The 13531-nt window shown below is 44.6% G+C and overlaps 1 protein-coding gene across 1 annotated transcript in view; it reads right to left on the bottom strand.

Moving 5' to 3' along the window:
- Window positions 1-13522, bottom strand: part of TGFB2 (transforming growth factor beta 2) — a 58185-nt gene extending 44663 nt beyond the window's left edge. Inside the window, exon 1 of the mRNA XM_026048422.1 lies at window positions 13149-13522. Coding sequence (XP_025904207.1) covers window positions 13149-13491 — 343 coding nt within the window. The 5' untranslated portion in view covers window positions 13492-13522. The remainder of the gene's footprint in view (window positions 1-13148) is intronic.
- Window positions 13523-13531: the final 9 nt, after the last annotated feature.

A 13531-nucleotide genomic window follows, 5' to 3' on the forward strand; every position in this document is an offset into this window, starting at 1 on the left:
ATGAATGTTAGAGGCGGAGGGAAGTGAAACATTTTAACCGCATTAAAATCATGCGATCTTTCCTGCTTCGTAACAGTAATTACAATTAAAGTGATTTACACTCTGCAAATCAGGAATAGCAAAATAGAGATTGCAATTCTCTCTTAGAAACAGCTCTCACTATTGAGTGTTAATGTCGCTAGCTGCTATAGACACGGCAAATGTTCTTCACCTCTCTGCCCATACAGAGGTGCTCAACTCTCAACTCCTTCCTCTATTTTTCCCCACATCTGGCAGGCAGCTTAGTGCTGAGGACCCCTAAAACTCTGCCTGATTGTATTAAATCATAATACATCTTGTCCTCTATGATATTTTAATGCAGGTGGCATTTCTTTATAGGTTAGGGGCTCAAGTCTCCAGCTGGCATAGGAAGAACATTTCCATAACTCCTTTTGCCACATGCAGGCAGCAGCTGAGTCAGGCACTTGAACGTCTCCCGTGACTTGTGGTTTGAAAAGTGGAAAAGCAACAAAGAAACCCCCAAAACATCATCTGCCTGCCCAACCTGAGGTCCCTTGCAGCAGAACTAGCATCAGGACTGCCCCACACCAGCACGATGCAGCAGATAACCACCTGCTTTGGACTTAATAAGGTCATGCTGGAAGAAGCTCCAGAAGAGCGGGAAAGCATCGGCCAGGCACAGCCAAGGGGCAGTTCACTCCCAAGGAACAGCACTCATTCAGGGTTAGGACTGTGAAGAACACAATGACGAGCTAAATGGGTTGGGCAGTATTCAGGGGGAAAAAAGTGGAAATGATAATTGGCATGTTTCATTAGTTTGCTAGATAGGCATAAATGAAACAGTTCCATGATTGACTCTTCCTCAAGTCACAAAAACAACTGCGGTAGAAACTGAATGCAACCATAAAAGAATGAACTTTAAAAAAATACTATACATTGCAAACAGAAGTATTAACTGCTATGAAATACCACGCACTGGAAGCTACAGTGCCTATGGACAATAGGTGAGAAAGCCCAAAGGGCATAAGAACTTCATGGTCAACAAACTTCAAGACAGCATTTACGTAAGCGTGAAGGAAGCTTTAGAGTAATACTCATCTATTACAAGATAAAAATATATTCTGTTAACAAAAAAGCCAAGCTACCATAGAATGGGTCTTTTATTCCAGTGGCAACTCCAGAAGATTTTAAAGAAACACTGCTATAATCTGATATTGCAAACTAGCAAAATCAGATAATGTGCATCAAGACTTTTTAAAGAGCTATCCAAGGAACTACCTGAATTATTACAGTCTTTCAATGAATCCCAAACACTGAAAAATATCTTAACGATTGGAGACAGACTACGTTTGTTAATAAACAAGGCATAAAAGGCCATTTCACACATGCAGTCAGCCTTATATTGATCCCCCAAAAATAGACAAAGTGGAGGAATAAGAATATACTGTTAGGAATGAAAGGATAACCAACATGAGCACAAGGAAAACAGGTCCCATAGCTCTGGTTATCTCAGTGATGAGACCGATAGTTGTGTTGATAGGACAACTGTGTTAGTATAATAAAGCCAGGTAGCTGTAACACATTTAAACTGATGCTACATGACAATATCATTAAGAAAAAGAAACAATGGGCATGCGGTAAAAGATTTGAGTCCCATCAAAAAAAAAATATATATATATATATATATATACTTGACTGGAAATCATTACTGAGAGACAAACTTCTAATAAGTCCCATAAGGCTTTTGTTATAGTCCTCTGCTATCTAATATCCTTATCATGTGTCTGAAGAAAACTAAACCATTATTAATCAATTGCTCTAATTTAGTTACCCAAATTAGGGGTATAAATTGCAGGATATTAAATTTGAGTAGAGTCTGTAAATATGCATGTATTTGATATTGGCACAGCTACTGCTAAAACAGTGATATCTGTGATTCCAAAAGTACATGAATACAGTTTCAGAGGGAGGATGGGCAGCAAAAATGAACAAGGTTAGAAACTGTCTCAAGGAGCTCAACATTTTTAACTTAGCAGAGACCTGTGGCTTGATGAGACCCCACGGATGTGAAGCATACACAAAGTAAGCAAAGTAAGCCCTAGGCCAGGGTCTTCCAGAAGTCAAGTCTTCTAGGCTTAACAAGACCTAGCTTAAAACTAGACCAATGCCCTTCCACAAAGCTCCCATTTTCTGTTAAGTGTTTACAGAAGGCATACAAATCTGATAACGGGCTTTCAAAATAACAAGTAAAGCTATAAACCAATTCAAGCTACAGCTTGAAGCTTAACAACTTAGAACAGAAAGACGCTTATTTTTAATGAGTCAGTCACTGGAATAATTCACCAAGTGTTGTGTGTTTGCCCCGTTCAAAAAGGAATTAGTTCAGCCAAATTCAATGCTCTAGAAAATGCAGGTAATGAAACCAGAAGACCGGCACAGTGGTTTCACATTTCTTAATCTATTAGTCCTATTTTCTACTATAACCCAAAGCAACATATGTCTCACCTTTCCCACAGCACAGTAAAATATTAATTACTCAATAATTATGAGTGTGACACTATACCCTATGGAGAATCTTCTGTTCCTGCTGAACTTGGTATCTTCTTCAGTTGTGAGGTTCAAAGTGAAGCCTGTTTGTAGATCCGACTGCTGTGTTTAAGATGCTTTACATTCTTTGACACTATAGTATCACTGTAGATTAAACAAGAATCAAGACCTTGGATTTCATGCTCAGTAAGTGTTTTTCAGATCAAATCTGAGCCCAACGAGACATGAGAAGTATCACAGTAGAGGGGGCTGTCTGCAGACAACATTTAAACCGAGCTCAATTCTGCCTGTGTTGGCTGCCAAATCCACCCGCATTTTGAAGAACATATAGTAGCGGTAGAATACCAATAGGAACATGATAAAAGCCAGCACCCAGGACACTTCTAATCAACAAGCACACTTCATTTGGACTTTATCTGTACAGAAGGCTGGGATCCTCAAAGGTTATCAAAGAAGTAGGAGGACCTGAATTAACCGCTTTGGGTGCATCTTACAAAAGCCAGCCACAAAGACTGTTCCCTTTGCCTAAACAAGCACTGCACGGACTCCAGGTTCAGCAGCACATGGAAAAGGCTGGAGTGGCTTTACTGACTTAAATTAAATTGTTCTAACTTTTCATGTATGCACAGGAAAAAAAGAAAGGACTTCAACAGTTAACTCCTTACTCTGAGAGGCGCTTCGAAACACACCAAGTGAGGGAGACTTTATGTATTTCATGTAAAACTACATGAGCTTTCATGCTACTCTGCTCACAAACTACTGGACTCCCCAACTTGTAAACTCAGCATATATTATGCAGCAAATGGGCTTTTAGAAGTTGTTCTCCTGACTCCAACTCTTTTCAGAACTGATCTGTAAGATTTTACTGGTTAACATAAAAACACCTTGCTGGCTAAGCCCTCACCTTTCTTTATTGTCCACTGCTCAGGGATTTGCCACATTCTTATTCGCAGCCTCCACATTCTTCCCTGCTCTGGGTGCTGAGGTCCAATTTTACACTTGCTTGTAAGAAGTCTCTGGATGTGGAGCAATGAGATTCTAGACAAAAAGTCACTGTAGGGAGGATGATAGAGCTATATTATAGTATGTTTATTTGCTAAGAACTTCATGGTCAGATGGTCATTTATTTTAGATGGGGGAGGTGTGGAATACCTACGTTGTACAGGACATGAACTCATGCCTGCCTCTGCATTCTGCAATTCTTGCCATATTGTTGCCATATGCTGTTCACAGATGACATCTGCCATCAAATACTTCTATCAATAAGCTATTATGGGTTTTTTTTGTTGTTTGTTTTTTGGTTTTTTTTTTTTTTGCATGTAAAGGCTCATGTAGAAGACTGTCTCTGGTGGCAGCTCAACAAAAGAAGAACATTACAGAAACATGCCCCAGTATATTGTGAAGATGTGGTTGCTCCCTGAAACAAAGGCACTTAATGCCTGATGCAAAGACTTTTGCAGTCAATGGAAAGACTTCCAGTGTTTTCAGCAGGCTTTGGACCAGGGCCCTGAAACTGGGGAACGTACTCTCAAAAGGCAGAAAAATGGGAAGGTCTGGCTGTATCACATGTATAGCTGGCCTTGTGGCAAGTGTGCATTAGGCACATTGCTTTCCAAACTCTACCTCAACAAATGCTCTTCCAGCCAGAGAAAATCAAGTCTCCCAATAAAGTGGGTAAATAACAGGACTCCAACTTGGAAGGAGGTATGCTCCTTTAGACACACGATATTGTTGTAACTCAGCCTCTGGCCACCTTTAATGAAGACTGCTTTCTCTAGATCCTTTTGGGGCTCTTTTCTTCCCTGATTAGCAAGGGGAATGTGAAAATTCCAAGTACATGGTTCCTCATATCAGGAAGAAATCTAAGCTGTAATGTGGGAATCGAGATTCAAAGACAGAGAGAAAACTCAGACCCCCAACAATCTCTTTGTGTTCGTCTTAAGCGGGACAAAGCTGCTCACTTTGTTCCCTTGCTTTCCAAACTGTATATCCTGGCAGGGAGCCTCTCAGTTCATATCACACCACCAGATCAGAACAGCAAATTTATTTTCAAGAAAGCTGGAACTTGTTGCTCGCTTGCAAACCTAAAGCTGTATGTACTGTCTGCTGCAAGAGCCTGCCATTATATGCTAGGTATACACACAACCAGCCCAACAAAGGGAAGGTACAGGCATCTTTCAGCACACCTCGGTGTTGAAATGTGGCTACTTCAGTTCCAAAGTGTACACCAGGAAAAATCCTGCACAGAGCATGATTGGCACAAGACATAATATAGCCCTTCTTCTGCCAGGGAGGCCCACAGCCAGCTATGACAGCCAAGAAAACTGGGCTAGATCGCTCAGAGATTGGGCGAGAATGAGAACATCAAGGATCTGTATGGATCCAACACATCTCCAGGCAGATTAAAATGCCCTACCAATGCTATACCAGAGAATACAATATTGCTTACCAGTCCTTGATGGCAAGAGTCCTGTGTGGAAGCATCTCCTGTAGGCATGTAGACAAAGGAATGACCAGCCAGCATCCTACGTAGCACTGACCCTGAGCCCCTCTCCACACATTCTGCTGACTAGACAGTCACCACAGGCTCCATTTCAGCATTATCCGGTCAGCTGGGCCAATTCCAGCATCAGCCCTCCAAAGCACAAGAACTAGGAGCTGCAACATGAAGAAAAGAGCTGCTCCTCTGACACTGCATCCACGGAGAGCTGGGATGCCTCTCAGTTTTCCTACCCAGAGGCTGGATGTGAAGCTGCAGCCTGCCACAAGCTCTGCTGACTGCTGGACTCCCATAGCCTCATACTTGTCAGCCACTCCTGGCTGTTATTTCAATCCACTCCTGTATCTGAAGAGAGTGAATTTGCGTCATTGTATTTATTTATGTATATATAGTAAATTTGCTTCATTGAACACATAAAGTTCTGCAGATGTTATTCTTCCTCACGTACATCCTGGCAGTCCTAGAGAAGCTCTTCATGACCATTTACTCAAAGTACAAAAAGTTCAATTTATGTATCATACTGGCCAATACCTGCTCTAACAGCAAGGGCAGCTCAGTGTTCACTTGGAGGTAGCTGGAGCTTGTCTGGAAACACAACACGCAGGTTTATTCAGTATTGCCCACAAGCCTTCGCCAGGTTTGGGATTCCTCATTCTAGAGACTATTTGGCCAGTGCTTTTGCAGCCAGCGCTGCAAAATATTCATTCTTCACTCTCCTGAGTACAAAGTTCACCCATTTCTTTTCAAGGAATGAAAACCAATATGTTCAAGTTCCTCTCTCTCCATCACTGCTATGGCAAAGGTAAGTTACCACCTCTGTTACCAACTGAGCTAGTCGATGAACTGCAGACGCTCGAGGTATGCAAAAACAAGTAAGAAAAGGGACTTCAGCAGAACTTAGGTTGCCTTCTAAAATTCAAGGAAGGGGGTTAAAAGAGATGAAGCCAGGGAAAACACTGGATACTGACATCAGCCAAACAGGGAAACATACCGAAGTTGTAAGACTGAAAAACTGAAATGGAAAGAATGACAGATTTACTGCAGCATTTGATGCACGTAACCACTGATAGACTCTCCCCAGGAAGTGTTGAAACTGCCATCACTGAAATAAATCCAGAAGCTAAAAATTGAATTATCTTTCCCAGAACATTCCAGTTTGGGCTTTGGCAACAACAGATGTTTCAATGTTCTTGAATAAACGCATGCACGTGTGTGTATGCACGTGCATACATACACACTCATATATATATATTTAAGTACAGTATCTTCTTGCATGGAAGACCTTCCTCTCAGTTTTCTCAAAATCAGATGGAAGTTAAGGACATTTTGCAAACTTCTTTCCTCAAAGCCTATGTGAAATGCACAACGGTCAGGTTAAGCAGCAATGAAGAGTCTTATGGCAACTACAAGTTAAGAATGAGCAGTTATTTGTGAACTCGACTGTCAAGGCAGACGTGGTATTTTTGTCAGTGCAGTGTGGGTTAGATACAGTGGGAAGGAGCACACAAACAAAGCCAAAGGGCAGTCACACAACATTTTCCTTTCCCTCCCCTCACTTTACCTAAATGATGCTACCGCTTTTGCGGCAGTACAATACTGCAGTCAGTATTTTCACTCAACTTGCCATATTTATTTAAAAATCAATACTCACTCAAGAAAAGTAAAAGAATAATAGGTGGGAGAGAAGGGACAGGATCTTGGTGATGCAAGAAAAATAAAGCATTGAGGGATAAATCCAGATACCCAGCAAGCAACATATCTTTGCAATGCCAGTGATACCAAATCAAAACCACCATGCAGAAGCTGAAACACATCGTTTTTGTTACGATAAAATGTATGATTATGAGAACCACAGATTAATTCAGGTCGGAAGGGCCATTTAGTCCAGCTTCCTGCTCAAAGCAGGGTCAGTTATGAGGTCAGCCTATTATTTATAATGATTTATATAACTGTGTGTAATTACGTGAGGTCAAACTTATTATTTAAAGGTTTGCAGAGCTGCTATGCACCAGACTCTGCACCTCAGCGAGAACAGGCTGCTGCCCTACAGAGGCTTCAGCAGGAGAAGGTTTAGCTGTAGAGAAGATCCTAACCACATGGAAGAGCACACGTGCAGTGAAAATGAAGTCTCATGCGTCTTCCAAATCACACCCTGAACCATGGGAGCGATGCAGGGATGACTGCAAGGTTCACCATCTCCTGCAAATCACACAGACATGCCAGCAAACCCCTATAATAACACTGGATATATTTCTGCAGTGCCTGGCATTTTGTGGGGAATAAGCAGCCTCTCCACACTGCAGCCCAAATTCCTCCTCATCCGACTTTCCCCACGTATGAACTGCCATGCAGTTTCCCAGGTGAAAATTCAATGCTTTCAGAGGCTGTTATGCCACATGGGGAGGCAACTTCTGCACTGTGGACCAGCTCGCAGAGCACCACGAACATGTAAGAACCTGCTCACTAGGCAGACAGCTCTAATGAAGGCAGGTTGAGCACTGCAGTTCATCAGGTCCCATCCTGTGCCACTCAAGCTAAGACAACCACACTACTCAACAGGCTTATGAATCATTCTTAAATTTAAAACCTAGTGGTCACACTGGAAGCAGATAAAACACAGCTCTTCATTCTCAGTTTTTCCAACTTCTTGTTTTCTTCTCACAGCTAAATTGTTGAGTTCCTTCTCTACGTCCTTCAGTTCAGACACATTTCTTGTATAGCTGAGTGTCCAGCAGCAGTTGTTACAGAGCAGCAAAGACAAGTGCGGGGGAAGCTGTTTCAAGAAGAAACATAGCTGCTTTGGACAGACTACTGCAGGAAGCCAACTGATAGTAATGCTGCAGTTAGGCACCTACTAGTGGATATCAAAGATTTAAAAAGAAACAAACAACAGCTTGTGGTTGAAGCAGGATGCAAATCTCCTCTAAACAAATGACCAAAGCAAACTTTATAGCCTAAACAATCAGCGGAAACATCCATAACACAGTATTAAATTAAATAATACCTGGAGAGCGTATCATTCTCGAGCTTAAAAACTGCCTGCTTGGAAATGTACGGCATATGGTTTCACAACAGGAATGAAAACATTTGTGTATCTTCACTAATGACTTGTTTTGTCAGGATACGCTGGGAGTCTCCTCTTCGTCTGTAACATGGAAAGGGCCTAGCAGAGATACTGCAGAGGCAAAAGTAGCCTGCTGCCCAACAGGGTGAGGCTTTTTGGGGGGCCTTTTCTTTCCCTTTCCAAAGTATTTCTTTTTCCCTGGGCTCTAATGCCCAAATGACAGATCTCAAATGAAGATAAGACTCTAGAACAGCGCTACTGTTCTTACACATGGCACCAAGACAGACTAAAATCAGCAACTAAAATAGATTAAGATGATACTGCTTTCTTTGTGCCGTCTCCTACTCACACCTGGTCCTGCCATGGAAAAGGAGCCAGGAAGAGCTGCCAAGCGCTGGGCATCCCAGCAGGCCTCCAGCAACAAGTTTCCTCCACTGCACACACGGGCTCTGTGGAGCGGCAGACAAGACAAGCAGAAGACCAGGAGACCCTTCCAATAGGTCTCTGGGATCATGAAACATCCACACTGGCAAAGGGCTGGAGAGTGGCAGGGTTGTGATACATAGCCAGCTCTTCCAGTCACCAAACTACTGAATGAAAGTATCTCTTCAAAGAGGACATCAGAGAGAAACTCACAAAGGGCTGGGGAAAAGGCTTTGAAATTGAGTCCTATGTTTCTGTCTTGTAAATTTTCCCATCTTTCATTGGTAAAGGGTCTTTTCTCTTTTCCAGAGGCCTCCTGCTCTAAAACAAACATGGTGAGCCTGGATTTACCAGGCTTGACCAGACTCTTGATCCCCCTCCCAACCTGGTGCCTTGCACATGGCTGTAGCAAATAAGTGACTATTCAGATGGAAGTCAGGAACATCCCAACACACCTCTCCATCTCTTGGTAAGAGCAGAGGTGGACAAAGACTTCAGTAGCATTCAAGCAGTGCACCACAATGCAGTTTTATCATCACCTAGAAGGTAACTTCTATTGTCCTGCCCCTTTTAAAAGTCATTTGCAGCATCCAGGTTTTCCATCACCACAGAAGACTGCCCTGAAGGTCATTCTCAAACAGGTAGCAAAGATCTGCTCCTTGCACATCTCCCCAGCAAAGCCTTCAGGCCTGCTTGGCCAAAGACAGCAAGTCTGGTCCATATGGCTTAGGCCTCCTGCAAGGTGGCCCAGCAGGCCACCCGGTCGGCACAGCTAGAAGGGCTGAAAACCAGGCATTCCTCTCAAGATGTTTTCCATGTCATTAACAACATGGGAAATCTCAAGAGATTAAGCTCTGTGTTGGGTGGGCTAAATGCAAGCACAGGTGAGCTGCACAGCAGTAGCTGTTAATGTTGTGGCCAGGATGCAGCCAGCACAGGGAGACTCAGACCAGCCACTTCTGGGCTGGTAATTCCAGTGCCCTGAAGACAAGGAGCCCACATGCGTTTAAACACTGCTAAATCAAGTCCTTGTTGACAAGGTAGAAGCATGTCATTGTGCCCAGCCAGCTTATGAAGTTGTCTTTCATTAGGCAAATATTCTGCAGAATGACAGTCTATGTAAAGCAATATTCATGGGTTATCTCTCTCTGAAAAGATAAATCCTACCTCTAAACTCAAGCTGGAGCCTGGAGCCAGGATCAAACCCCAAAGAACGGTGATTTTCTTAGGCTGTTGTGCATTTACAGGCTCCCAGCATACAGAAAACTCAAGAGTCATTTACTTGCATAAGCCTTAAGCCATCAGTACTGACCAACTCACTGTCATACAGATTGCCATCAATGAGGATGACAGAATTACACCATTAGCCCTACCAACACGTGTTGCCTATTTTTCTTGAGTGTCTCAGGTACACATTATTAGTATCACAATTTGCAACCCACATGCGAGCTGGGGTTTGCTTTCTCCAAGTTATCAGTGCAATAGCTCTCAAATGAGCTCAGCCTCAAATCAGTAACTGGCTCCAGTAGCTGACCCTATACAATCACTGATGAGTTGTGGAATAATAAAAGCTGCATGTGATTCAACTTGCACAGAAACCAGTATCATGCACCTCGTCAGACAACTGCTTCTCAGCACGCAGCCTTCACGAATCCCATCTAACCCTGCACTCGGGCTCTGCACTCTGTCTTTGAACAGCTTTGCAAAACAACTCCATTTCTGGCTGCCAAACGAGTTGAAGGAGAGAGTTGCAATATCCAATCCACGCTGCTGCAAGCACGACGACACACAGGCATGCTTCACAAACAGACACCTTCTCATTTCCCAAAACCTCTTTGTAGCATTTTTTTCCCCATCACTGTTTCTCACAGCTGTTGTTTCTGGGTCCATCAGAAATTGCTGAATTTCCACGTATATTCTGACTAGATGTATCTTTAACCTCAAATGGGCTGTCAAGCCAGATGCCAGATGCCCCCTTACTTCCTCAGTGCAAACTATCAGTAAACCTTAGCATAACTTTACTTTGAGCCTTAAACTAACAGCATGTGAAAAGATTAATATGAATAAATTCAAAACTAATCAGTTCCCTTCTTTAAATGTTGACACAGTATTATTTATATCCCATAAAGACCTTCTTGACTAAAATTCATCCCAGGAGATTGGCATCTTGCCAGTTCTATTCATATTTACTGTATTTATACAGTACAGTTGGCCAAGGATAATATTTAAGACAAAATATGCCTTAGGGTATATACAATATCTCTTATAGTTTTCCTTTTAAATCTCCTCATTGCTAAAAATATTTAGTCTGAACTTTATAAAATGCCCCACAAAGACCTATCAGCAATCTGCAGTGATATATGGCCGGCTACGAATATAATTAGAACATATTTGTAATACTTGGGCTGCAGTCAGTTACTGAACGTTAGCAGCTCGCAGCAGAAAGCGAAGCCCTGATCTTTCCCATGCCTTCCTCCGAGCAGCCTCTGACCTTGGGTGCGCTCACGCCGAAACCCCTCTCCCTCCTGTCTCTCCCGAACGAGGCAGAAACTAGAGAGTTAAAAAATAATAATAATTAAAAAAAAAAAAAGAAATCACTCCGAGAAGTTCAGGACAAAGCGGCTGAGGCCGCCAAGGCTGCATTTTCAATTTCTTCCTTTAAAATATGGTGGAGTGATTTCTTCCCTCCCGTCTTTTTTGGAAAGGTTCACTCCATCCAGTATAACTAGAGAGCAGTGGAAAAACAGTTAACCTACTTACTATGATGTTAGCGACAGCACTTGCACAGTAGTGCTGGATTTGCTGCTAAATGGCCTTCTGATCCCAAACTTCGGATGCTCTCTGTTGGTAGATACCTGCAATCCAGCCTGCTCTTCCAAAACCTCTATCGATACTTCAGCACAGACCTGGCCTCCGTCAACATTTTAAAAATAGTTCCTCTTTTGTCAACACCATCCAAGTCGCACACCACAGATATTTTAATTTTCTGGAAAGCCTGCGGCCGCGTTCCAGACGCCCGGCTCCCCGTAGGAGGTTCAAGCGCGGAAGCCGGGGAGACACGTGGCCGGGACGGACGCGCTCGGAGGCACAGCCGGCCCGCCCAGCCTTTGCTCAAGGGAGCTCCCAGGAGCAAAGCAGCACCAGCCTCAACCCCACAGTGAGAAAGCAACACCGCTTCCCCCTCCTTGCTCCACGCGACTGCTACAAATCACGCTGCACCTCTCTGCTCAGACCCACTTGGCTCCACACCACGCATTTTTTTTTTTTTTCCAGAAAGTATTTCTCCCCCGAGGGGAACAAGGGTGGAGCGTATTTATCACGGCTATTATGGATGGTGCCATAATTACAATAATAAAATGGCTCTGACTGCCAGGGTGTCCTGTACCTGATGCTGTCATTTAACGATAAAGGAGGAAGGGAAGGCAGCTGCAGAGTGCGGGGCTCAGATACTTTGGCTGGCATCCTAGGACTATCTCATGCAAGACAGAGCAAGCCCCTAAGCCACAACTTGCTAAAACTAAAAATAAATAAGGGAAAATGGAATTAGAAACTCTCAGATAAAGTTACCAAGATGGCTGCATTATCTATTTAAACCCAAGGCACATGGTTTCCCAAAGCACACGGCGAGGACGGGGGCGTCAAGTGGCAGGGAGGGGGAAGAGGGAGCAAAATGAAAAGCGTCGGGACGAGACGCTGGATACGCTAGCGGTGCAGTTATTTTTTACTTCTGGTATTTCACTTTCCTTGGTAGGATGATGAACTAGATTCTTTTAAGGGAGTGCTACGCTTTTCCTTTTTTCCTTTCTCTCTCTCTCTCTCTCTCTCTCTCTCCACTCAAACTTTGCTACCAAAACAGACAGGCATGTTGTTATGATTAATAACCATCCTAGGCGGATTTGCTCAGCACAGAGCACTTGTGCCCTTTCCTTGTTCAAAAAGCGGCGCGGGTCACAGGGAGGTCGCTGGGAAGCGCCAGAGGGGCTGGGGCAGGTTCCAGGAACCGGCTAACCAGGCGGGAGAACTTCTCCTCTCCCCGAAACGAGGGCACCCACGAACCGAAGCGGGTGGCCGGATAAGAGAGGAGGGAGGGAGGCAGCCTGTCCTCCCCGAGCACCACTTGGGATAGCGGTTTGCAGGACCATATTCTGGAGAGAGAGGAGCAAAGAGAAGCCGGCGGCTTTTTTTATTATTTATTCTTCCTATTATTTTTTTTAAGTCCTCCTTTTCTTTTCAGTCATGGAGAGATGGAAACCTGCCCGATCCAGACACTCCAAGGGAAACAACGGCAGTGGAAAGATATTTTAGGAGGCTGCACATGGGGCCGCAGGGGAGCCGGGGATCGGAGCCGGCGGCAGGCAGGGAGCGGGATCCCGGGATGGGGGCAGCTCAGGTACGCAGGACGGAGAAGCACAGGCACCTCTGGGGATCCCCGGAAGGGACTTCCAAGGGGGATCCACAAGTCTGGGGCCAGCACAGACATCGCCACCAAAGGGAACCCTCCGAGAGGCTCAAAGCGAGCAATAAGGATAGGGATGCCCGGGACCAGCATTCCCAGGTGCCGGACACCGCCAAGGCCCCGGGCAGCACCCCCATTCACACGCACGGGACACTTACTCTCGGGGTAGAAAGGCTGCATGTCTATTTTGTAGACCTCTTTGGCGTAGTACTCCTCGTCGCTGCGCTCCCGCTCGCAAGTGGCCGCTCGGTGGTTGGCTTTCTCCTGCAGCAGGTCCCTGGTGCTGTTGTAGATGGAGATGACCTCGGGGGGCACCTCCTCGGGCTCGGGGTACTCGTCCGGGGGGCTGGTGAGCTTCAGCTTGCTCAGGATCTGGCCCCGGATCGCCTCGATCCTCTTGCGCATGAACTGATCCATGTCGAGGGTGCTGCAGGTAGACAGGCTGAGCGCCACGGCGGCCAGATCCAGGGTGAGAAACACGCTCAGGAGATAGCAGTGCATTTTAAGCGTTTAAATACAGCGCCCCCCCACACACACACTC

This window comes from Nothoprocta perdicaria, unplaced genomic scaffold (genome assembly GCF_003342845.1).
Source record: "Nothoprocta perdicaria isolate Ctin4 unplaced genomic scaffold, notPer1 scaffold_54, whole genome shotgun sequence".
Classification (NCBI taxonomy): domain Eukaryota; kingdom Metazoa; phylum Chordata; class Aves; order Tinamiformes; family Tinamidae; genus Nothoprocta; species Nothoprocta perdicaria.